This window comes from Phyllostomus hastatus, unplaced genomic scaffold (genome assembly GCF_019186645.2).
Source record: "Phyllostomus hastatus isolate PE091 unplaced genomic scaffold, TTU_PhHast_1.1 phas_scaffold_93, whole genome shotgun sequence".
Lineage (NCBI taxonomy): Eukaryota > Metazoa > Chordata > Mammalia > Chiroptera > Phyllostomidae > Phyllostomus > Phyllostomus hastatus.
In genome coordinates this window covers 16,140,595-16,167,841 of record NW_025334042.1, presented here as the reverse complement: position 1 = coordinate 16,167,841, position 27,247 = coordinate 16,140,595, and the positions used below count along the sequence as shown (strand labels likewise).

At 37.6% G+C, this 27,247-nt stretch overlaps 1 protein-coding gene across 1 annotated transcript; it reads right to left on the bottom strand.

Annotated features, from left to right (window-relative positions):
• On the bottom strand, positions 1 to 27,247 carry PTGES3 (prostaglandin E synthase 3). The gene is made up of 8 exons (XM_045829796.1): positions 26,906 to 27,247; positions 8,543 to 8,656; positions 8,330 to 8,399; positions 7,747 to 7,845; positions 5,161 to 5,250; positions 2,305 to 2,367; positions 1,433 to 1,457; positions 1 to 1,149 (listed from the first exon to the last, which is right to left on the bottom strand). Coding segments are annotated over exons 1-8 (483 nt in total). The 5' UTR covers positions 26,908 to 27,247; the 3' UTR covers positions 1 to 1,129.

The following is a 27,247-nucleotide window of genomic DNA, read 5'->3' as shown; positions in this document are numbered from 1 at the left end:
TTTAGAGGAGGACAACACATTTAGTTTTATTTCAATCAAATCACAACACTTTCTTTTCCAACTAATGGAAAGTGCATCTACAATTTGCTATTACAGATCCACTTTTAAAAGGTTTCCTGTGATATTACAGTGAGCCTCTTTTCAAACAGAGAAATATTCCCAAACTCTTCCTCAAGTAAAAATAACTCCATTCCAATAAATGGCAATACATGAAATTACAGTAAACCAGACACTTAAAAGGACAGCCAATAAGTCTTCCAACAGTTTATTAGAAAGAATATAGACATTAAAAAAAATCCCCACTGTCATGAACATAAATTGAGGTTTTCAGCCCTGGTACAAGCTGGATCAAAAAAAAAAAAAAGGAAAAGAAAGAAAAAATTCCAATAGTGTATTAACATTTTTTCCACTCATTTGCCATACTGACAGTGCAAATACAAATTTGGTCTAAATGTACAGACTCTCAAGCAACAATGTACAGCCTTTCTTCGTCCTCCATGCTAAGAGATGTAAAAGTTCAAGGGCCAAACAATACCAAATGTATAGGCTTCAAAAACCATCTAAGTTAGGGCATTTACTAGTTTTAGCTAAGATACATTTGGAACATTGACATGTGGTCACTTATGTACAATAATGTGAAGTACATTTTTTGAAAAATATAACTTTAGTGGAACAATCCTAAAGAATATACCAGAGGAACAGATTACCAGTTTAGGGTATCTACCAATTTGTTTCAGCCAGTTGGAGTCCATATACTAAAACCTATAACTATCTTTCCATAATCCAAGAGCTTCCTATCATGTCAGTATCTATGTTATGAAGTAAAGGAGACTTAGGTAAAATGTTTTTATCACAACTGCTGTATCAATTGCTTAGGATCTCAACAGCATCATGGAAGTCTGGGAAATGTTCATGCATAAGGTTATTGCCTTAGCTGACTTAAAACTGCCCCATACAATGGTACATATCAACCCTTAGTGAAGCCTTTAAGAAAATGAACAGATTGGAAAATGGGTTAAAGGAGGCAAATGCAGCATCTGCCTTTAGAGCAATCAACTCAGAAATTCAATTATGAAATCTTGTGGAGAAGTTATTTTTCTTTCTCAAAATCCGATGATGACAACATTCCTTACTCCAGATCTGGCATTTCTGAAAGGAATTTAAAAAGATTATTAGTATGAAAGTACAAGGAAATAATCCACCAACTTCAAAGTCTTATAGGAAAGGCAGCCAGCACCAGAGTAAAGAGTTTCCTCTTTTTTGAATTTGAATCTCATTCGAATTTCTGCTTTGGCTATTAGAGGCCATGAAAAAAACGATATATTTTTTCCCTAAAAATTATAAAGAAATTAACCTCTTCATTTTGAGAGTTTGGTTTCTGACGTAAAATATCACTGTGTAAATAAAACATACTTTTCATAAAGACACTTACTTTCATCATCACTGTCTTGTGAATCCTGCAAAAGGGGAAATACAAAAAAGTTACCAAGTTGATCAAACATTCCTCTGTGAAGTGAACAGCTTGCCTTAAAAAGCTGAAGCACTGTACCTTTCACTAAAGTAACAAAGATACATGGTTATATCAAGCTTATGAATTTAGACTTTAGAATAGATTTATTGAAGACAAACAGATGTACAGATGAAGAAGTTGTGTGCCTTTTGGTAGGAATTAAGCCCACTCTTTAAACCCCTCCCTGCTAACTAGACTGAATCTTGGTATGAAATGGTTTCTCTTCTCTTTTGACATTCAGTGAAGGGAAAAAAATGGCTCAATACAAAGACCAATGGACTGATAGAAGACAGCAAACTCTAATGATAGCTGGTGAACTATCTAACTATATTGAACAAATTTCTTAAGGATGTTAACAGAATGCCAAAGAGGGGAATGTTGAGAAGAGTGACCCATTATATCCTCTTACAGCTTCACAAAATCCATGTTTACTACAATCTCTGACCAATCCTGTTTTTATAAAACCCATTTAACTTTGTAAAAATAAACCCTAAACTTACTCTTTAATTGAATACAGCATATGATGTCTCCATGCAAAGATTTGTTTGAAATCTGGTCCCTTTTAGAATGGCTGATGAGACACCAGGTACCCATCCCTCAAAAAATGGGCACATTTTATTTTTTTTCCTTTTTATTATTTATTTTAAATGAACCATTTAAAAACTGCTTTTCCCTACATTAAAAAAATAAAGCATCAAGAAGTGACAAAAAAATCTTGAATTTATAGCAAACAACCTATAAATACATTGTTTCTTACTATTTAAGTACACATAGAAAAAAATTTATAGACTTACATCATCTGCTCCATCTACTTCTGGTAAATCTACATCCTCATCACCACCCATGTTGTTCATCATCTATTTGAAGTGTAAAAATTAGTTTTAAAAAATGATGTTAAATTAAGCCCTAATTATTAGGTTGCACGCTCCAGGATAAATCTTAACTCTGCCATAGATTTGCACCAGTAAAAAAAGCAAAATAAACATTAAGTACCTTCCTTTCTGGAAAAGGTAGATTATAGGTAATTATATAAAATCCTGACAACTTGTAGGGAAGTTAAAACTTAGTTCTCATCAAAGGACAGTGAAGTTATTAAAATTCATCAGCAAGGTATCTATGTATGATACAGAAACTAAACACCCAAAACCTGAATAACAATTACCACTGATGGTTAAGGAAAAGAATGGGATTCATTTGTAGTTGTCAAGTCTTATATCCTAAGCTAACTGACATATGTATTATGGTATTCTCATTATAGTTTTAAAAGAACCAATAAATGCTTTACTTAAAATAAAGTTGTTTGGGATAATTAGTTTGTATAAAAAGCCTGAAAATTCAATTAAAGGTCAAATAGCAGCAACTAAGTTAAAAGCAGAAAATAAACGTAATTCTTGAAGGAAAAGGTATACACAGTGGAAAATAACCCTGCCTATATAAATACCCTTGTATATTTATAACAAAATGGGACTAACAACAGAACATACTTACATGAAGTACTAACTTCCCATCTTTATTGTTTCTCATCATAAAGCAAGTAGTGTACAAGTAGCCAAAGGTGAAACTATTATCAGATGGGGAGGGACTTATCTCCTCTAAGTAACAACTGCTCTATAATGTTTAAACTTCTAAAAGTTTAAAATATTTACACAACTATGCATAACTTTCTAAACAAAAATCAAAAACTTCAAAAATATAGGCTTACCTGGACTTCAGAGTTTTAAATACCTAGTCAAATCTTTCAGTATAAAAATTCTGGGCAACCTTTTCTTGAATACTATGAGTAACTAGTAAAGTTTCCCCTATGTCTGAAGGTAATGTTGAACACCATGGTTAAGTATTTTACCAGAAAAAAAAAAATGCTCAAAATGTGCCAAGCATGTGAAGTGCTGAGGATAGGATGGCAACAGAAAGAGAACTGAACATATGTGAGAGCTATTTAGGAGGTAAAACAAAGTAACAACAAAAATGCAGTTAACATTACACTGGATAGACAAGCAGTGAAACAGAACAATGTTAAGCTGTGATTTGCACAGGTGGGTAAAAGGTGGCACCAATTACTACAGGTAAGAAATAGTATAGTTGAGGAAAGTCACATCATATTCTGCCTACCCTCCTTGTTTTTTTTAATCTACCCAGCCAGGGTTTCCCTTTTGTCTTTTGAAATTAAGGTGCTATAGCCAGGTGAGCAGAAATGTTAAATAAGCAGTTGCATATGCAATGCTGAAAATGTAGTCAGTTTTCAAAACAGAAATTTAAAACAAACTAGTCAACTAAATTTTCAAATTGCAATGAGAAATGGATTCCACTGGCATATCTTCAGCTTAGAGCCTAATGTTTTTTTCTTTTCTGATTGGCTTTATAGCAGTTCATTTGATAAGGTCTATTCTACCTAAAAGCAGATCAATGATTTCTTTGGGTGACATCTTGGAAAAAAATAGACTTACTCAAACCCTTTCCTTGATTTCACAAATTAAAATATCCCTACATACCACTCATTGTGCTGGGGGGGGGGGAGGAATCGATTTATCGTTCCACTTATTTATGTACTCATTCATTGGTTGGCTCTTGTTATGTGCTTTGACTGGGAATCAAACTTGCACACAATGATTCCTTTATTTTATTTTATTTTATTTATTTATTTTTAGAGAGGGAAGGGAGGGAGAAAGAGAGAGAGAAACATCAATGTGCGGTTGCTGGGGGTCATGGCCTGCAACCCAGGCATGTACCCTGGCTGGGACACTTTGGCTCGCAGCCCACGCTCAATCCACTGAGCTACGCCAGCCAGGGCTCAATGATTCTTGTGTTTAAAGGTTTATATACATATTACCTGGTTCCATAATTTAAGCCAATTACTGTATTAGTGCTCCTAAAAATATCTGTTCCAGAGTTGGAATAAAAACTATCTATACACACCCTGGCTGGTGTGGCTCAGTGGACTGAGTGCTGGCCTGCAAGCCAAAGGGTTGCTGATTCGATTCCCAGTCAGGGCACATGCCTGAGCTGTGGGCTAGGTCTCCAGGGGGTGTGTGCAAGACAGCGACACATTGATGTTTCTCTCCTCTTTCTCCCTCCTTTTCCCTCTCTCTAAAAATGAATAAAGATCTTAAAAAACAAAAACAAAAACAAAAACAAACAAACAAAAAAAACCCCAGGCTATACTGCACTGATCAATTATATGGTTTATTTTTTGTCTTTCTACATCAACTTTATAACTTAACACTAATTTTTAAAAAAACATTTAAAAAGTTAAATTTTAGGATTAAATGACTACTGTCAAGATCTTATTGTCCTGACTGCTATGGCTCAGGGGGTTAGGCATCATCTTCAAAACCTAAAAGGTCACTGGCTCAATTCCCAGTCAGGGCACATGCCTGGATTGCAGGCCAGGTAGGTCCCTGGCTGGGGGCGTGGCCAAAGGCAACCAATCAATATTAATCATGCACATTCATGTTTCCTTTCTCCCTCCCTTCCCTTCTTTCTAAAAATAAATAAAATATTTTAAAAAAGGATCTTACTTAGTTTTACTGCAGACTAGCCTCAAAAAGTAATGAATGTCTTAAATACCACTTGGTGTTTTAAAAACAAATTAAATTGACTACATAGAAGTATACTGAGAGGGAGGGCAGAAGAATGCATTTAAAAGAACTTACCTCAGAGAAACGATCAAAATTAGACATGTCTTCATCTGAATCATCTTCCCAGTCTTTCCAATTATTGAAATCCACACTAAGCCAATTAAGCTATAGACCAATAAAAACATCATCCTATGATTAGATTAACTTGTATTCACTGGCATATACCTTAAAATTACATTTTTTGGTAAAAGGCGGAAGATTTATATGATCTGAAGGAAAGCCAGAATATAAGACTACATTTTTTTGAACTGTGGGTTTATACCCACTAGAGTAAGCCATAGAATTAGCACAAAAAAGGAATAGACTAGACAAATCACAATGAAGTCAAATGCAGTAATGGTGAATATAGTTTCATGATGCTTTTCTCAGTTGTTAAACAGACCTAATTTTAAAGCAACAACAAAAGTTCATTGGTACAGGTAAGAAAGCATTGAGAATTTTCTTCTTAGCATAGATAAAGAACTATGCTGGACTTCCGGCAAGATGGAGGCATAGGTGGACGCACCATACCTCCACGCACAACCAAGATTAGAACAACAACAATTTAGAGGCAGAATAACACTCAGAACTGACAGAGAATTTATCTGAATGGAAGTCAGACAGCCAAGAAGTTGAAGTAGACTCATTCATCCAGACCAGTAGGAGGGGTGGAGAGGAGCAGCCAGGCACGGGTTGCAGAGCACGGAGAACTGGGCGCATAAGGCAACCAGGAGTGTGTAACGCATCTGGGGCGTGCAAGATTGCAGCGGGTGGACCCTGAGTGCACAAGTGGCAGCTGGTGGACCCAGTGAGGCTGCGACTGTGGACCAGGGCAGAGCGCGCAACACAGGATCCCACGGAAGGGACTGAGGTCCCAGGAAAACGGAGCTACCGCCATTGTTCCCTCCCGCCCCCACATACAACGTCACAATCTAGCAACTGGGGTGCCCAGCTCTGGTGAACACCTAAGGCTCCACCCCTCACTGTAACAGGAGTGACCAGACCAAAAAAAGAGAGAGAGAGAGAGAGAGAGAGATGTCTCAAACAGAAAAACAGATCAATGCCCTAGGACTCATCCTTTTGAGCAACCAAGAGATAGCCAATCTATCAGATGCACAGTTCAAAACACTGGTGATCAGGAAGCTCACAGAATTGGTTGATTTTGGGCACAAGTTAGATGAAAAAATGCAGGTTACCATAAGAGATGAAGGAAGATGCACGGAGAACCAATAGTGATGGGAAGGAAACTGGGACTCAAAACAATAGAGTGGACCAGAAGGAAGAAAAAAAACCACCAAACAGGAAAGAATGAAGAAATAAGAATTCAAAAAAACAGTAAGTTTAGGAACCTCCAGGACATCTTTAAACGTTCCAATATCCGAATTACAAGGGTATCAGAAGGAGAAGAGGAAGAGCAACAAGTGGAAAAGTTATTTGAACAAATAATAAAGGAGAACTTCCCCATTCTGGCAAAGGAAATAGACTTCCAGGAAATCCAGGAAGCTCAGAGAGCCCCAAAGAAGTTGGACCCAAGAAGAAACACACCAAGGCACATCATCATTACATTAGCCAAGGTAAAAATGAAGGAGAAAATCCTAGAAGCAGCAAGAGATAAGGGGACAGTAACCTACAAAGGAGTTCCCATCAGACTGTCAGCTGATTTCTCAAAAGAGACCTTCTAGGCAAGAAGGGGCTGGAAAGAAGTATTCCAAGTCATGAAAGACAAGGACCTACATCCCAGATGACTCTATCCAGCAAAGCTTTCATTTAGAATGGAAGGGCAGATAAAGTGCTTCTCAGAGAAGGTCAAGTTAAAGGAGTTCATCATCACCAAGCCCTTATTTTATGAAATGCTAAAGGGACTTATCTAAGAAAAGAAGATAAAGAAAAAACATGTATAGGAGAAGGACAGCAAACTCACAATTATTAACAACCACACCTAAAGCAAAACCAAAAGAAACTAAGCAAACAACTAGAACAGGAACAGAACCACAGAAATGGAGATCACATGGAGGGTTAGCAAGAGGGGAGTGGGAGGAGGAGAGAGGGGGAAAAGGTACAGAGAATAAGTAGCATAGATTGTAGGTTGAAAATAGATAGGGGGAGGGTAAGAATAGTATGGAAAATGTAGAAGCTAAAGAACTTGTAAGTATGACACATGGACATGACTAAAGGGGGCGATATGGGTGGGAGAGGGTGTACAGGGTGGAGGGGAGTGAAGGGGGGAAAATGGGAGAACTGTAATAGCATAATCAATAAAATATATTAAAAAAAAAAAGAACTATGCTAAGATACCTGGTTAACTTATTTTGTTTAGTGGCACCAAAATATATTCCTGTGTGAGTAATTTACAAAGGCTTTTAAGCAAAATCTGCCTCTTGAATGAAAAACATTCTGTATCAGCTAGTGACTGATCTTATTATGACTACACTTGGCTTTAAGTTAAAACTAATAAATTTCAAAGTAGAGAAAAACACAGAATACAGGATATAATAGTACTTAGCTATGAAACAAATACATGTTTCCCATATCCCCATATCTTTGAAAATATCATACTTAAAAAAAGAGAGAGAGAGAGAAAGAGAGAGAGAGAGAAGGAAAAGATTAGAAAAAGAAACCAACCTTTGCCCTTTCTTTAGTTAATCTTGGCCATGACTGGCCAGATTCTCCTTTTCGTAAACAACATAAAATTGATCTGTCCGTTCTTTTATGCTTGGAATCCTAAAAACAAAAACAAAAGCACTACTATACCATTTATCTCTCCGGTATCACTATAAGATTTTAGAAAGCAGCTTGTCATTCCTGACCTCTCTAGTTTCTTTTCCTTCATTTTCCCTAAACTCTCAAAGAAACATCCCCTACTAAAAATTTCATAACCTACCCAACTGCAGAAAAGAACCATTTTTTTTCTTTCCTGCACAAGCTGTCTAGAATAAAACCTTTAAAAAATTAAATATGGTACAATTATAGAACAATTTAAAGGTTCTATACTTATTTATGACAAGACTCAGGAGTACGGCCCTGAGTCTAAACAGTAAAAACAAAGTGCAGAAAAGTGGTTAGAAGGGGGAAAACATAAACATCTCTACCTACCCCTCTGAATTAAGAAAAATTGAACTAGTGCTTACTGCTAAAGAGAATACCTGAAACTGAAGCATGTCTGCTTCATGATTTAAATAGGTGTTAAAGAATCAAGTCTACTTACATTTGGATCAATACAGTGAAAAAGATCAATTTCATTTAAATGTTTAAAATTATCATTTCCTCCAAGACAACTGTGAAAAAAAGAAAAAAAGATGAGCCTCTTCAAAGAGGTAAAGATCAGTATAGTAACTTCAGTAAAAACAAAAATGCTTAAGCAAGCCAAAGTTATTCAATTGTCAGAAATAAAGCTCAATTTTGTAAAATGGAAATTTACCTGAATGTAAGTTTGGATTTTTCAAAATTTACATTAACATCTTTACTGTCTTCAACACAAAATTCAATGAAGACATAGTCCCTGCGATCGTACCACTTTGCAGAAGCAGGCTGCCTACAGAGAGATAAAATTAGACAAAGTTAAGCTGGAATTCATTAACTGAATATTTACATGACCTCCAAAGTTTAGCATATAAATAATACATTTCTCTACTCCATTAGAGCATTGATTATTTTCAGGCAATTTATTACAATTTCTAGCGAAAAGTACATTTGTACTCTAACAACCATGACCCAAATTAAAACACAACATTGACATTGATTTTGTAATAAAAAAGTTTTAAGCCATGGCTGGTGTGGTTCAGTGGATTGAGTGCCGGCCTACAAACTGAAGGGCGCCGGTTCAATTCCCAGTCAGGGCATATGCTTGGGGTGTGGGCCAGGTCCCCAGTTAGGGGAGTGCAAGAGGCAACCAACTGATGTTTTTCTTGCACATTGCTGTTTCCCTCCCTCTTTCTCCCTCCCTTCCCCTCACTCTGCAAATAAGGTTTAAAAAAATATTTTTTAAAATTAAAAACAATGTTAAGTAGAGAGCTAACCATCTAGGTAGCCCTGTCAAAATTTATAACTCACTCATTTAGAGCCCTGCTCCTAAAATTCAACCTCACAATTTAATTCTGTCAGAATTAAAAAGTCAGACAGAACTAATCCACTGTCAACTAAGATATATGCGGTATTCAGCATTTTTACTTACAACAAATGCTAGGAACTGTGGAGGGAATTTAAATAAGAAATGACAGTTTTTGTTTTCAAGAAAGTTCTCACAGCTTCTGACAAACCTTTATGATTCTAAATAATGACATTAGATAAAGAATTAAACTTCTTTACAGCCTTACCTTTATACTATCTATACATGTATCCAAAATATACACTAGAAGCAACCTGGAGTATTTGCTTTTTCCATATTATTCAAGTGCTCTTGGTCCCTTACAATACAGTATTACCTTGTCTTCATAGCATCAGCTGCCTAGAGCTCTACCCATCCAATAGAATATGGCTAAAAAACTGCTGGAAGCAAATAGAGTCAAATATGGTTGACTAACAGTCAAAGATTACATGTGATAAATCAACTTTTTTTGTAAACCTAACATTACTTCAAAATAAGTAAAAAATTTTAGTTATTATATGTTCAAACACTATTCATAAATCAACTCAACTGAAAGGAAATGTTCTGCTTCCAAGCTCTGAAATTCTCAACCCTAAGTAGTAGCAGTTTAAAGTTCCTTTTATAAGCAAAAGTTGCAAACAACTGTTCATCAACATTTTTACACAAATGTTAAACTTGCCTAGTTACTCTACTCTGGAACAGTGATATCAGATCTGAAGTTAAATATTACAGATGGCAGTTTCCCAAGTCTAAATACCAGCAAATCAGCAAGGGTAAATCTATTTTTTAAGGTTATCTATTGACATATTAAAAAACAAAACCATGAGATTTTAAAATGCTTCTAAAAAAGACGTGTAACTGAACTTCTGTGGACCAAGGAACCAAAAATTCTAATGTTAGTATGTTAAAATAAGTAACAAACAATTCAGGAGTTTTATGAAAGATCACACATTATTTGTACTCATCTTATTGCCCAAACAGTATTCTCAATGTTGGGTAACATGTTTTTTAAAAAAAGGTTTTATTTATTTACTTTCAGGGAGAGGGGAAGGGAGGGAGAAAAAACACTGAATGTGGGAGATGCGCAGATCCATTGCCTCTCACATGTCCCCAACTGGGTATTTAGCCTGCAACATTTCAGTTCACAGACCAGTGCTAATTTCACTGAGCCACACCAGTTAGGACACATGTTCTGTCTGTAACTGAAAATATCTGCTAACTTAATAATTAAATTTAAATGACTAGGTTTACAGACTTTCATACTGAAGTAACCAGATAAGCTATATTTTAAAAAAGCACTAATGATAACAATCTGAAGCAATGAACAGCCTAGTTCCAAAACACTATTTTCAACTAACAGAAACCAGCCCTGGCTGGTGTAGCTCAGTGGATTGAGTGCCAGCCTGTGAACTGAAAGGTTGTTGGTTTGATTCCCAGTGACGGCACATGCCTTGGTTGCCAGCCAGGTCCCCAGTTAGGAGTGTGCAAGAATCAACTGATCTATGTACGTGTACCTCACACATTGATGTTTATATCCCTCTCTTTCTCCCTCCCTTCCCCTCTCTAAAAATAAATAAAATATAAATAAAATGCCCTGACTGATGTAACTCAGTGGATTGAGTGGGGACCGATGAACAAAAAGGTTGCCTGTTCAATTGTCAGGGCACATGCCTGAAGTTCAGGCCACATTCCCAGTAGGGGGTGCATGAGAGGCAGCCACATATTGGTGTTTCTCTCTCTTCTTCCCTTCCCGTTTCTCTAAAAAATAAATAAAATCTTATAATAAAATCTTAAATATATTAAAAACAAACCAAACAAACAAAACAAACAAACAAAAAAACAGGATTCCTACAAAATGGCTGACCTCAGGCCTGAGGTAGGAAATATTGATGGCCTTGGGGACATCTTGTGCAAATGAGGTTAGGATACGTGAGGTCGGTCAAACCAGGAGGCAACAAATAAGGTCTCTCACCTTAGCCAATGACAATTTTTCAGCATCAGAAAAAGACTGCAGTAACTAAACAAAAATAAAGTAATTTAAAAAAAGACTGCAAACTGATTAAAATACACTGACTATAAAAAATCTGAGTTATTACTGACTTAAAAATAAAGACAAACTACCCATAATCTATATCACCAGAAGATGCTACAGTTCTGGTATTTTATAAATTGGCCATTAAAGAGAAAGAATTAAGCACTGTTCATGTTTTTCCTTTATGGGCTTTAATTCATAACTAAATAGAACCAGTTCAAGAAGGAAATGTTACAGAATTCCAGCTTCAGTGTGGAACAAAACATGGGATGTGCGGAGAATCACTATTTTCCAGCCCTTAAATTGATTTGGCAGTGATCATCAATAGACGAAACAATTAACAATGAACAGATGAACAACTGATCTCAGCATCATCGAAAGTGAAGACAACCAAACATACACCTCCTAATCTGATGCAATATGACACATTTCACAGTAAACTTTACTTTCAGTCTACAAGAAATATGAGGAAGAGGAATAAATTAAATAATACTATCTTCTGGCCAAGATGGAGGCATAGAAGACACGCTTTGCTCCCTCAGACTCCCATAAGAAGGATCATGAACTTCAAAACAAAAAACAACCACTTCTGGCCAAGATGGAGGCATGGGTAGATATGTTTTGTTTCCTTGCACAACCAAAAGGACAACAAGCAATTTAAAAACCAGAATTACCAGAAAATCGAACTGTATGGAAGTCCAACGACCAAAGTTAAAAGAAACATTCATTCAGACTAGTAGGAGGGGCAGTGACAGGAAGCAGGGGCAGTGAGGACAAGTGGCAAGGTGGCAGCTAGCGGACTGAGTGGTCCCACATTTGTGTGCGTATAAGCTGGGAGAACAACTGGAGAGTGAGACAGACCACACAACCGAGGGCCCCAGCACAGGAAACCAAAGCCTCAAAACCGCTTGCTTTAAAAACCTATGGGAGTTGCCTTGGCAAGAGACTTCCCAGTCTCACAGTAGAGTCTGTTGGAGAGATCCATAGGGTCATAGAACGTACACAAGCCCGCCCACCAGGGAATCAGCACCTGGAAGGGCATATTCCATTTGTGGGAAGTGAATGAAAGTGGGGGAAGAACCAAGCAAACAGCCTTGTTCCCTCTCTGACCCCTCCCCCACATACAGCTACCTAACAGGTATGCCCGAGACAAAGAAATATGGCCCAAATGAAGAACAGATCAAAACTCCAGAAAAAGAGCTACGTGACAAGGAGATAGCCAACTTATCAGAGGCAGAGTTCAAAACACTAGGTAATCACGATGCTCACAGAAATGACTGAGCATGGTCTCAAAATAGGGGACAAAGTGCAGGCTATACAAAGTGAAATAAAAATATACAGGGAACCAATAGCAAAGGGAAGGAAACCAGGACTCAAACCAATGATTTGGAGCAGAAAGAAGAAATAAACATTCAACCAGAGCAGAATGAAAAAACAAGAATTCCAAAAAATGAGGAGAGGCTTAGGAACCTCTGGGACAACTTTAAATGTTCCAACATCTAAATCATAAGAGTGCCAGAAGGAGAAGAGAAAGAACAAGACTGAAAACGTATTTGAAAAAATAGTGAAGGAGCAACTTCCCTAATCTGGCAAAGGAAATAGACTTCCAGGAAGTCCAAGAAGCTCAGGGAGTCCCAAAGAAATTGCAACCAAGGAAGCACACATCAAGACACATCACAGTTAAAATGCCAAAGATTAAAGATAAAGAGAGAATCTTAAAAGCAGCAAAAGGAGACAGTTACCTACAAAGGAGTTCCCATAAGACTATCAGCTGATTTCTCAAAAGAAACTGCTGGCAAGAAGGGACTCGCAAGAAGTATTCAATGTGATGAAAAGCAAGGACCTACAACCTAGATTACTCTATCTAGCAAAGCTCTAGGAGTTCATCATCACCAAGCCCTTATTATATGAAATGTTAAAGGGACTTATGTAAGAAAAAACCAAAACCATAAACATTCATTAAAATGACAACAAAACTCACAACTACCAACAACTGAATAAAAAAACCCAAAAACCAAAAAACAAACCCCAAAACTAAGCAAACATCTATAACAGGAACAGAATTGTAGAAATGGAGATCACATGGAGGATTATCAGCAGGGAGGGGAGAGCGGGGGAAAAGGTATAGGGATTAAGAAATATAATTGGTAGGTACAAAATAGGGGGATGTTAAAAGTTATAGAAAATGGAAAAGCCAAAAAACTTATATGCATGACCCATGAACATGAAGAGGGCAGGACTGCTGGAGGGAATAGGGGTAACTAGGCAGAGGGAGGCAAAAGGGAAAAAAATGGGACAACTTAATAGCATAATCAATAAAATATACTTAAAAATCTTAAATGTTGCAAGGAAGCAACAAATCCAGGATGTTTCTTAGATCAATGGCATAAGTAAGAGGGGAGAATTGCGCTAGATTAAGAGACCTAAGAGTTACCAAACAAGTGCAATTTGTGACCTAGGCAGCATCTTGATTCAAACATACTAAACATAAAATAGAGATTACTGAAGCCCTAACTGGTGTGGCTCAGTGGGCTGGGTGCTAGGTTCAATTCCCAGTCAGGAAACATGCCTGGGTTTGGGGTCAGGTCCCTGGATGGGAGCATGTTGAGAAACAACTGATGTTTCTCTCTCTCAGAGGTGTCTCTCTCCCCGTCTTTCTTCCTCTCTTCTCCTCTCTGTAAAAAATAAATAAATCTTAAAAAAAAATTTACCGAAACTATGGAGATCTGTATACAGACAGGTAATATGGAAATTACCGTTTTTTTAGTAAAAAGCATCGTTTACCCTGTAAATGTCAAGTTGTATATAGAGAGTCTATAGTATGGAGAAGTATACTAATGGTGACCTGATTATTACAATGGCTGTTATCAAAAATCAAGAATGTAAGTGCTTCAGTTTCTGTTCACATTAGGCATGTGGGAACCAGGGAAGAAATAAATATTCTAATAAAGAATACAGAATCTTTCTAATAAAGAATAAAGAATCTTTATTTCTTCCCTCAAATTCACATTAAGTAATCTGGAATTACATCATTGTTACGAGCTACTGTGTCCCACACCAAATTCATATGTTCAAATCCTAAACCCACAGTACCTCAGAATGCAACTTTTTTGTAGAGACAGAGCTTTAAAAAGGTAATTAAGATAAAATGAGGTGTAAAGGTGGTCCATAATCCAAAATGACTGCTGCCCTTACAAGATATTACGACACCATTACAGAGGGAAGACACTGTGAAAATACAGGAAAAGATGGTAATCTGCCAGCTAAGGAAAACCAAGGAACAAGGGATCAGAAGAAACCAATCCTATTGACACCTTGATCTTGGACTAAAACCCTCTTAAAACTATTGTTTAAGTCACCACATCTATGATACTTTGTTATGACAGCCTTAATTTTCCAGAAAATAAAAACAAAATTAGATGATCTAAAATAAACTAGGGTTGGTCCAGGAGTCAAAAATGGTTTTATATTTTTAGAGCTGTAAAAACAAGAATGGGACAGAGATATCTGTTGCCTATAGAATCTAATATTTACTAAGTGACCCTGATCTAAACCATCAAAAATATAAGGAGGGACCTGCACAACCAAAACCAGTAATAAACATATATTCACTCACTTGAAAGGGAAATCTAGTATTTATGAAATCCCTTTTTGCATTTGATGAGGATCACACCTTTTTCCCCTATTAACTGAGAGGGACTGATTTAGCTTTAACTCTAGCTCCTAAATTATACTGGATTTATCTCCAGCTTTATACTAAGATTGGCAAAATTTTAACTACTGTGCAAGTCTATTAATTCACTTTAATAGTAACATACCTAGAGATGCAAAAACCTTTTTCATCTCAGTATACTTATGTAAATAATCCACTACTCAAAACAATATATTAGGCCTGGCTGGCATAGCTCAGTGGATCGAGTGCACACTGTGAACCAAAGTGTCACAGGTTCGATTCCCAGTAAGGGCACATGCTGGGTTACAGGCCACAGCCCCCAGGAACCCCACATCGATGTTTCTCTCTCTCTCTCTTTCTTTCTCTCTCTCCCCCCTTCCTTCTCTAAAAGTAAATAAATAAAATCTTTTTAAAGATTATTAAAAAAAATATTAGGAGTCTCTCAGCAGCCTTTGAAGGGCAGGAGACTTCAAGGTATGTGCATGAGCCTGGGCAGGTGTGTGGACTAGGACTTGTTGGCAGCTGAGTTAAGAAACCTAACTCCTTGGACTCCATTTGCTATTCTCATCTTTCTCCCCCACATCTATCTGGTGGTGGGGGGCACTTATATTTGTTTCTTGTTATTCATTTCTAAATCTTTCACAATTTGAGGGTTAGGGGTAGTGGGAAAGGAAGGACAGAATAATGAAGAGTACTGGCAGAAGAGCAGCAGGACATGGAGTTAAGAAGAGGATGAATCTGTAGTTAAGGAACAAAGCCCTGGAGGTGACTCATCAGTCCTTAACTGTCACTGTGTCAATGAAGAAGTCCAGGGCCTGAACGATACTTTTAAACTTCAAAAGCTGTTATTGGTAACAATAAAATTTCTGGAGGCCTGGAAATCCTGGCAGAGAAATTCCCTAATCTTACCTACCTCAATCTGAGTGGAAACAAAATCAAAGACCTCAGTGCAATAGAAGCTCTGCAAAAAAATTTAAGTCTTTTCTTTCCCTAGCTGGTGTGGCTCAGTGGATTGAGTGCTGTCCCGAGAACCAAAGGGTCGTCAGTTCTATTCCCAGTCAGGGGACATGCCTGGATTGTAGGCCAGATCCCCAGTAGGGTGTGTGTCAAGAGGCAATCACACGCTGATATTTCTCTCCCTCTCTTTAAAATCAAGTGAAATAAAATCTAAGAAAACCCACAAAAAAAACAAAAAACAAACAAACAAAAAAACAAAACACGCTGGTCAAAATTAAAAAAAAAAAAAATTTTCATCACAGTAAGGCCAGATTATAAAATACCTAATTTTTAAAAAAGATTTTATTTATTTTTAGGGGGGGGGGGGAGAAAGAGAGGGAGAGAAACATCACTGTGTGGTTGTCACTCGTGCACCCCCTACTGGGAACCTAACCTGCAACCCTGATATGTGCCCTGACTGGGAATCAAACCAACATTTTGGTTCGCCTTGAACCAGTGCTCAATCTACTGAGCCACACTAGCTAGGGCTCTAAAAACACCTACTTTTAAAGTTATATTTAGCCCTGGCTGGTGCAGCTCAGTAGATTGAGCGCCAGTCTGCGAACCAAAGAATAGCCGGTTCTGTTCTCAGTTGGGGCACATGCCTGGGTTGCAGGCCAGGTCCCCAGTTGGAGGCGCATGAGAGGCAACCACACACTGATGTTTCTCTCCCTCTCCTTCTCCCTCCCTTCCCCTCTCTAAAAATAAATAAAATCCTTAAAAAAGGTTAAATTTATATATTGACTTATCAATCTTATTGCACAATCAAAATTAGAGTTTTCTGCTTTAAAACAACATTTAAGAGCTTCAAAATAACTTTTTGAGACTTGCTTAGCTTTGTGGGTGATAGTTTCATGTAAATAACCATAGGTTTTATATCACATTGTATGCGGGAAACGTATTTATATGTTTTACGTTGACTGGTGGTAGAGCACGCGATAAAAACTACCCACAAACAATGTGATATTTTGTAGTTCTTGGTCCTATTTTAATGTTCTTTGACAGTATGTTATATGGTGTCCAATTCCTCAAAATTCTCCTTAAAAATCTTTGAAGTTAACACTTCTGTGCAACTGTTTTGAATAGAGTCTTGACAGTGTTAAAACAAACAGCACCATCCTCACCCCCATGAGACTTTCTAAGCTCTTCTAACAAGAACTTTAAAGGTCCACATTAGAGCTATGACAATTCCAGTTAATTAAACTCGGCATAACTTAAAATTCTCCTCTATAATTTTAACTAAAATTTCTTAGCTTATCTTACAAGGAGGTGCTTAGGTTGCCCTTACTGGTGCAGCTCAGTGGATTGAGTGCCGGCCTGTGAACCAGGGGGGTCTCCAGTTCGATTCCCAGTCAGGGCAAGTACCTGGGTTGATGGGTCAGGTCCCCAGTTGGGGAAGGGAGGGAGGCAACCACACACTGATGTTTTGCTCCCTCTCTTTCTCTCTCTCTAAAAACGAATAAAGTCCTTTTTTTTTTTTAAAGGAGGTAGTTAGGTCATGAGGGAAGAGTCCTTATAAATGAACATGATTAGTGCCTCATAAAGACTCCAGGGGTATGCAGATTGTTTTGAGCTAAAGGCAACTTTTTAAAAAAGATTTTTATTTTTAGAGAGAGGTGAAGGGAGGGAAAGAAACATCAATGTGATTTTGAAAAAACACAGCAAGGAACCCAGACACGTGCCCTGACTGGGAATCAAATGGGCAACCTTCCAGTTCACAAGCCAGTGCTCAATCCACCGAGCCACACCAGCCATGGCTAAAGACAACTTTAGCAGCAGGCTCAGGAGAAACCTGCCTCACTGTGGACTGCCTAGATGATTGTGAATTAGAAGATATGGACCCACAACAGATTATCATAGATAACTTCTTTTGATTTATCTATAGGAAAGAGCATACATTTCAATTTACTAAAGAGAATTCCGTAATATGTGACTTGTCTCTCCTCCAATTTTTATTTAATACCATAATAATTCAAATTTGGCTCCCTGAAATATGATTTTGATCAACCTCATGGAATATATTATCTACTCATTTCATAGAATTCTACATCCTGGAATGACTTTTTGAAGCCCCCAAGACAACTTAGCTCAAAATGTCTTAAACAGTCATGTTCCCTTTCTATCTCTAACCTCTCCTGCATGTGAGGTCTCTGATTTTCTTATGTATGTAGAGTTCCTATCCATCTGTATGTATGTATGTATGTATGTATGTATGTATTAAACCTGATTATTTTCTCAGGGGAGACCCCAGAAGAGTTCCCTAGGCCCCTTTCACTGATGTAAGGACATAGCGAGAAGCTACAAATCAGGAAGAGGGTCCCTAAATCAGAAGGTGATCATACTGGTACTTAGATCTTGGACTTCCAGCCTCCAGAACAGTGAGCAATAAATTTGTTTATAACCACCCAGTCTGTGGTTTCTTACAGCAGCCCCCCAAAATGAAGACAAGCAGCAAAGCAAACAAAAAATTTGCTAAGGAATTTCTCAGTTGCTGAAATTCTTTTTGACAGTTTATCATGTGCAAGGCATACTGAAATATAGACAAAACACCTCAAGCCTTTTATGAACTGGCAGGACAAGGACATTATACTTAATTTGGGGAAAATTCATTAAACTTAAGGTTGAAAAACCAAGTTAGGGCTAGGGTGCAGATGTCCCTGGATATAACAGAAAGATATTACTTTATTCTGTAACTGGTTAGTTAAAAAAAAAACAACAACAACATTAACTGCTGCTATCATCCCTTTAGAACTTCAGAAATCTTAAGGGGACAATTTTTCATATATAAGAGAATTCCACAGTATGTGACTTGTCTTTCCTCCAATTTTCAGTTAGTATCATAGTAATTCAAATTTGGCTCCCTGAAATATGATTTTGATCAACCTCATGGAATGTATTATCTACTCATTCCCTAGAAGCCTACATTATTTTAGTATATGTATCTCCCAGAAATCTTTAATATCTTTCTGTTATGGTAGTATCCAGTCAGACTTGTTTATTTAAAAATTTCTAGCCCTGGCTGGTGTTGCTCAGTGGTTGGGTGTTGTCCCCAAACCAAAAAGTCATCAGTTCAAGTTCCAGTCAGGGCACATGCCTGCGTTACAGCAGGTCCCCAGTTGGGGGTGTGCAAGAGGCATTGATGTTTCTCTGCCTCTCTCTAAAAATAAATGCTATTATATACCTATGTGACAAACCATTACTATTTGAATTCCTCCTTTAAATCAGTGGGAAAAAATAGGATACTGTCATTTGGTCACAAAACATTAGGCTCTTCACATACAGATAAATGTACTGGAGGAAATAGCAATAATGACCCTTTAACAAAAATGCTCTACTTCTGTAGAAGTATTTAAGGAACTGCAAAACGTATACAAGGATGTGCTAATCAATAATCTTTATCATTAAACAGGAAGATATTTTAAAACCTATTAAGATTTATCTTCAATCAATGGCCTTGTACAGAAATTAAACAGAAAAATGTGGGCCCTGGGTGGTGTGGCCCAGTGGATTGAGCACTGGCCTGTGAACCAAAGGGTCACCAGTTCAATTCCCAGTCGTGGCACATGCCTGGGTTGCAGGCAAGGTCCCTGGCTGGGGTCATGCAAGAGGCAACCACACAATGATGTTTCTTTCCCTCTTTCTCCCTCCCTTCCCCTTTCTCTAAAAATAAATAAAATCTTTAAAGAAAGAAAAATGTGGGAAAAAGGGTTTAGACTGGTTAAGTCAACTTCTTTAGATTAAAAAAAAAATTAGGGGGAGGAGAAACAAGGGTAGAATTAAAGGGGACCAATAGTAATTATCCACAGGTAAGAGAAAGATCAGTCTGACCAATAAACTATTCCAGTAAATATCCCCAAAATAAAGGGCTCACAAACAAGTCAAATGTACTTTGAGGGTATATACTGATTTGGTGGTTCTTTTCCAGATCTCCCAAAATACAGCAAAGCCTCAATTAATAGAATATAAAATCAGAGTTTCAATTTACAGATGGGACTCACCAACTTTCAACTACTGCCCACCAATCTATGTGAGATATAATTAAACTTAACTGATGATGTAATGTAGCAGAATATAGGGCCAAAAGAAGACCCCAGAGCTAGTCCCAATGCTCACCATGTCAAGTACCTCATGTATCATGTAGTCAAGCCTTATAGCTAAAATACATTTAAAGTTTGAATGTTATTCAAAAAACATATATTCATTAAACATGGTGCCAGGAATTGTTCTGGACATACAGCAGTCAACAAAATAGACAAAAATCCCTGCCCTTACTAAGTTTGCATTCAAGTTAGATGACGAAATTTAGTACAAAAATCATTTCCTAAGAACTATGGGGTCAGGTCCGTTATTTGCTATGGTTTATCTTTCTTAATGTATAAATAGGTGGAACATCGTAAGACAAGATTCTCTGGTTGTTTATGCTCCAATAGTACACAACCTCATATACTGGGTTGGCCAAAAAGTCCGTATGGTTTTTCCTGTAAAATAAAAGACACATTTTTCATTTTCACCAATAACTTTATTGATTTGGATATTTTAAATATTCCAGTTACCTCCTGTATAATGACTGTTCTCAGTTAATGTCTTGATTTGACTGTTAACAACTTCAACTGGTCTACCCAACCATGGAGCTTCATCCAGCAAGAAATCTCCAGCATGAAACTTTGCAAACCACTTTTGACATGTTTGATCAGTCACAGCACCTTCTCCGTATACTGCACAAATCTTTTTTTGTATTTCAGTGGCATTTTTACCTTTCTTGAAATAATAAAGCATAACATGCCAAAAATGTTGTGTATTTTCTTCCATCTTCAATAAGATGGCTACCAAAAAATTCACCAATTTTGCTAAGTTTTTTTTAAAAAATGCACCCTGATCTGACAGCTGTCACAATAACAAAATTGGTTCAAATGAAGTTAAATACAACTAAGTGCTACTAGAGCCATCTTATGGAAAAGGAGAAAAATCAAATGAGCTTTTTGGCCAACACAATCCTTTATTCAGAATTATAGTCCTCTTAGGAGTTTATTCTTAATGGAGCATAATATTTGTCTAAATCAAAAGAGCACTTTGAATTTAAGATAAAACAACAGGAATCAGAAGACTAGTTTTTCACTATAGCTCAATCATACAGTATCTTCTAGGTTTATAAATAAGCTAAACGTATTTCTAGTAAGCTCTTTTAAGAAAAGCTTCTTAAAGAACAGATTCACTAATATTTTATACATCCCAGAATATCTTTACATATCAAGAGTTATAGAAAAATAAAGCTCATTTAAAAAAACTGGTAAATTTATTTCGGTTTGTACTAAGTGAGGAATGATATGGAAAGATAAAAATTCTGCTTCAGAAAGGGAAAAAGTTCTAGGTTCATAGACAGCAGCCTTTTAAGTATTATCAAAAGTTCTTCCTAAAATGTTCTTCCTAAAACCAAACTCTCACACACATATTCTTTGCTCAGAGAAACCCCAAGATATGCTTCTTGTACTTTCAGATCTTTAGTATGTAAGTTTTACTATGTAAAAACTTTCTGGAAAGGTGAACCGAATTATACCTGTTAGTCTAGTGGTCCCAAATTATGTGCCAAGGTGCATCAGGACACTATGGAGGAACTTGCAGGACTGCCACAGAGTATTTTATATTTGAGAGGAATTCAACTTTGATCAAGGCATTAAGGGATTCACCCTTGTGCACTGTTGGTTGGAATGCAGATTGGTGCTGCCAGTATGGAGGGTCCTCAAAAAATTAAAAATGGAACTATCTTATAACCCAGTGATTCTCGGTATATATGTAAACAAACCCAAAACACTAATTCACAAGAATATATGTACCCTTTTGTTCACTGCAGAATTATTTACAATAGCCAAACATGGAAGCAAACCAAGTGCCCGGCAACAGACAAGTGGATAAAAAACTATGGTACATTACATTACATTATATTACACACACAACACACAAAATATACGTGGCCAAAGAAAATATTTAACTTGACCATTTGCCACAGCATGGATGAACCTAGAGGGTATTATGTTAAGTGAAATAATTCAGAGAAAAACAAGTACCGTATAATTTCACTTGCATGTGGAATCTAAAACAATAAAATAAATGAACAAATACAACTGAAATACAGACACAGGGACCTGATGATAGTCGCCAGAAGGAGGAGGGGGTTTGGGGGATTGAGTGAAAAAGGTAAAGAGATTAACTACAAATGGGCATTATGGGGATGTAAAGGTCAGCACAGGAATACGAAATATAGTAAAAAACATTGCAATAATTATGTATGGTGCCAGGTGGGTAATGGAAATATGGAAAACACTCTGTAAAATATATTATTATCTAACTGCTGTGCTATACACCTGAAATCAACATAAAACAGTATTTAACATAAATTGTAACTGAAAGAGAAAATTTTTTTAAACGAACACTAAGTAGTTCAATTTCAACAGTAAATTGCACTACATCCCTCCTCATTAAATAATATCTTTGCAAAGCTGGATTTTTAATGGTTGCTATGTCAAAAGAAAGAATATCAATTGGGAATAGAACTGAGCTGTAGTATCCAATCTGACATCAAGCTGTAAGTAATTATATAGTGCCCAAAAGGCGTACACATTCCATTAGTAGCCACAGTTAAACAAGAAACTCCATTTTTCTTTCAACTCGTGTTTGTTTTTCAAAGAGCTACGGATGTTAAGACAAAATACTTGAGTGGTTTGGACCCAACTACCTACTAAACAGAACTGCTAGGTTATTCCTTTTGGCCTATCAACACTATAAAAAAGCAACAAACCAATCAACCTATAAAGACATCAGGGGGCAAACAAGGAATGTTTGTGAACCTTTGTGCTAGTTCTTTTATTTGGTAATTCTCATTCTTAAAATATAAGGGTGAAAGCTGAGTTCTTAAAGATACCCCCCTGCCCCCCCCAAAAAAAGGAAACTCAGTGCCTTTCTTACAAGCAACTCTAGCACTTTCCCACTTTGTGCATACATTCCCAAAACAGACAAAATTATTTCTCCTCACACAAATAAGACTCAAAACAAGATCAATCTCTCATTGCCTCCATTACAAATTTTAGACCCTCAGAGCTCCATTACCAAAGTGGTGCAGGCAGGTTTTAATAGTAGCAGCAGTTTAGATTAGGTAAGAAAACTGAACCACAGAGAGAGATTTGGAAAAAGACCACTTGAAAAATTATTCTTCCCAGAAAAAAAAATAAGCCCTCTTTCAGGAATCCTCAATTTCTGAATAAGGTTCCAATCCAACTTGGTACAGCCCCTTATACTAATTAGCATTGCATGAACTGATATTTGAAGAACTAAATCCTAAAATTTAATATAAAAGAAAATCACACCTGTTTGTGACTAGATGGTTTGAGCAAGCAAAATAATTAAACATATTGAGTTGGAAAGAGCCCTGACATAAACAATTTTTAGCAATAAAGTACGACTACGTGTCAAGATTACTATTGCACAGAAAATCCACGACTGCACATTTTATTTGGCTTTGGAATACAACACAGAGAAGGACATTGCTCAAGGTAGGCTTTAATGTAAATGTTCTTGGGAAGTGAGGAAGTCAGCCTCAATTTAAAATCTGTCACTGCCGATCTATATACAGTAAATGAAAAGTTTACTATGACAAACTTCATTATTTCTGTGGCAAAATACACTAAATACAACAATTTTCAATGGAAAAGCTCAGAAAAAAAATATGATCGTAAGCATTTAACAGCCAGGTTGATTCTAAACAGTTGATACTAAAAAGGTAGTATTACTTTTCTAGAAAGTGATACTCACTAACGTCCCAAGGCCCCGAAATGATAAGGCTTCTACATTTTAAAACTAGAAAGTACAGTTACACATAAAAATCTTAATTAATAGAGTGCATACTGGTCTGCACTATTGTGACTGGTCAATTCCAGTTTCTACTGCCTTCTAGTTAAAGTCTAACTAAGTATGGGGGTGGAGATGGGGGGGGGAATCCAGTTGCCAAGTTACACTGGTTAGGAAATCAACACTTAACAAATGCCATCATCAGTAACTCTTCCTTAACTTATAGAAATTAAACACATAACTCACTATTACAAATTGTTTTGGAAGCTAAAGACTGATCATTTTATTTTGGGAACTCAGTCACATAAAGCTGAGAGATGCTAAAGATTTTAACCAATTTAGGGACAGTCACAGGATGTTTCTAGACAATTTAATAATTTAAGCACAAGACACCAAAAATACTTCAAATAGCTCAAAGCTTATAAAACATTTTACTTTGTATCTATTACTAATGGGTCCAACTTAGAAATACTACAACAGTTTTTTAAAAAAAGAACTTAAGGGGGAGACTTCTGGAGGGAATGGGGTACTGAGAGGAGTGGGGCAAAGAGGAGAAAAATGGGACAACTGTAACAGCATGATCAATAAAATGCAATTAATTTTTAAAAGTTAAATAAATTTTTTAAAAAGCACCATCCTCCACCCTCACCAACCCCCACAGTTGGTTGTGCAGGTCTTAAAAGCTGGAGGAATGTCCTAAAATACCAAACTTCTCCAAGATAGGTCAGAGATTGAGAACTTTTATGTAAAATACTAGTCAAAACTTTAAAAACCTGATTAGAAGATTTACCTGGGAAATCACTACTAAAAAGCATTCAAGTAAAAAAAAAATAATAGACCTTAAAACCCTATCTAGCATGTCTCTCTCCGTGTTTAAGAAAAATGTTTATAGCAGACAGCAACAAAATGAATCCTTACCAGCCAGATTCTTCCTAGGACTGGATGACCCATTAAAGGTTTTTTCCAACTCAAGTAACTGACTCGTAATACTCATCTTGTAAATTCATGCAAGTCATTAGAATAATAGTCTCTAAATAATTTGTAAGGTGACATATATTGTTTTAAAAGATTTTATTTATTTATTTTTTTTTGAGAGAGAGAGAGAGAGAGAGAGAGAGAGAGAGAGAGAGAGAGAGATCAATGTGTGGTTGCTGGGGGTCATGGCCTGCAACCTAGGCATGTGCCCTGACTGGGAATTGAACCTGTGATGCCTGGGTCGCAGCTCGCACTCAATCTACTGAGCTACACCAACCAGGGCCAGATAAATCTCATTTTAAAAAATATTTAATATGCCCTGGCTGGCGTAGCTCAGTGGATTGAGCATGGGCTGCGACCCAGGCATCACAGGTTCAATTCCCAGTCAGGGAACATGCCTAGGTTGCAGGCCATGGCAACTGCACATTGATGTTTCTCTCTCTCTCTCTCTCCCCCTTCCCTCTCTAAAAATAAATAAATAAAATCTAAAAAAAAATGAGATTTATCTGTTCTCTTCAAAACACTTTTTGAAAGCAGCATTCTTGAAACTATACAGACTGCTTTTTGGAATAGAGATTGTTAAACTTTTCATCTAACTTTTTAAATCTATTCACAAGCTTACCGTTTTTTACTTATTTTAAATGACCTCCCAAAAGTGTTTCTATTACACACTATATTAAACAACGGTATTTCTTCGTGAAAAGACATTTTGTTTGGCCACATCAGTTTATTAAAAGCTGATAACGCTTCATCTGAAGATTTCTTTTCTACTCATTGGTATTTTAAGATGGAAAATCCTGCTGCATTATTTGGAATACAGATTTTGAAGGGAAAAACAAAAGCTACTTTACGTAAATTAAAATCTATTAAATGTCACTTTTGGGGGGAAAATTCCTTCAAAAATTTTAATATAATATATAAAGACTACAGTAATACATACATACTTCTTGATTCTTGAGGCTTGTTTTCCGACATCACCTGGCTGGGTGTATCCTTTCTGTTTTGAATTCTAGACCAATATACTCACCGTCAATGTTATTATTTATTAAGTAAACCCTTGAAAATGCATTACCTTTTAAAAATTGTTCTCCTTCAATTGCTATCCACACATAACTTTCAGGAAGCAGTGAGTTAAAAAACAAAAAACAAACAAAAAAACTATAAAACCTGCAGTTCTCACATCTAAAAAGGTAAAGCTTTTACCGAAAATAATGTTTAAGGTCTGGAAGTGGCAACGCCAAGAATTCTTATTTGGTTACAATCACTAAGATTTTCCTTTGTCATAATAAATCAAAGATTGCTAAAGAATCTGTAGTAAACAAATTTAAGCTCTATAAGAAAACAAGAAAATACTGTTTCTTGTTTCATCTCTATTTCATCTCTAAACTGACAAAGGATAATGAAACTTACCCTAAAGTTTAATACAGAACACATCCACAAGTACCTTTCGACTCGACACGTGGGGAACTACCTGCTCTATGGTAACTCCTCGCTGCCAGAGACAAGCTGAGTTTTGGCAACCTTCACTCTCTTCGAGAGATCGGAATTAAGAGAGGGCTTGGAAAGACCCACACTCGAGAAATCACGACACCCAAGAAGGAAATAAGTTGTGGTTGCCGGTATGGCGGACCTCCGGTTGCCTAGCAGTCCCTGTCGCTCAAAGGCCCGCGTGGTGCTCCCCAGGTCTACGAGGAGCACCACCAGCCTCTGGTAGCACCCACCACAGGTGCACTTGGCCCAGGGCCTGGTGCAGGCATAACAGGGCGGCAGAGCCAGACTGCCCAAGAAACGAAGTAGCAATTTAGGAGGGTCCACGCCTCCAGGGTGCCGCAAAGCAAAAAACTCACAGAATATTAAAGCCTAAGGCTAAGTTCGGAGTTAGGAGTAACCCGGACAGCCAAGGAAGGAAAGTGGATTTCCAGCAGGAGGAAGCTGAGGGACGGTTTACAGGTGGGGGAAATAGTAGATCTGTACGAAATATGTCCTCCACCAGCCAACGATAACCGCAATAAAGATAATGGCCCTCCCACCCCCAGGCCAGAAGGGCTGCCACCATTGAGAAGAGAAAGCCGAAGTACTGAAAGCGGGGGAGGGGAGGGGAGGGGGCGGCTTCCCGGCAGCCCCCAGCGCGGCCTCGGCCTCCCGCCGCAGCGACCTTCCCTAGGCGGGGTGTCGCACTCACATCGTGAACGGGGCAGGGGGACGGGTGAATGAGTGGGCGGGCCTCTCCGGCGGCAGCTGCTGGGCAGTGGACTAAACTCCGGTGGCGACTCCGGCGTTTTCTCCCTGATGCGGCCTCTTCTCGCTTCCCTCAGCGAACGGCGGCAGCGGCTGGCTCGACCGGGCTCCCCAGAATGCACCGCGCGAACAGAGCGGCTCCTCCGATCGGGGAGAGAGGAAAGTGTAGGAAAAGGGGCGCGAGAACGGAAAGTGAACGTGCGTGCGTGCAAGCGAGGGCTGCTGAGGCCGGGCGGCGGCTGGTGACGCAGCAAAATGCCCGGGCCCTGCCGCCGCGCCTGCGCAC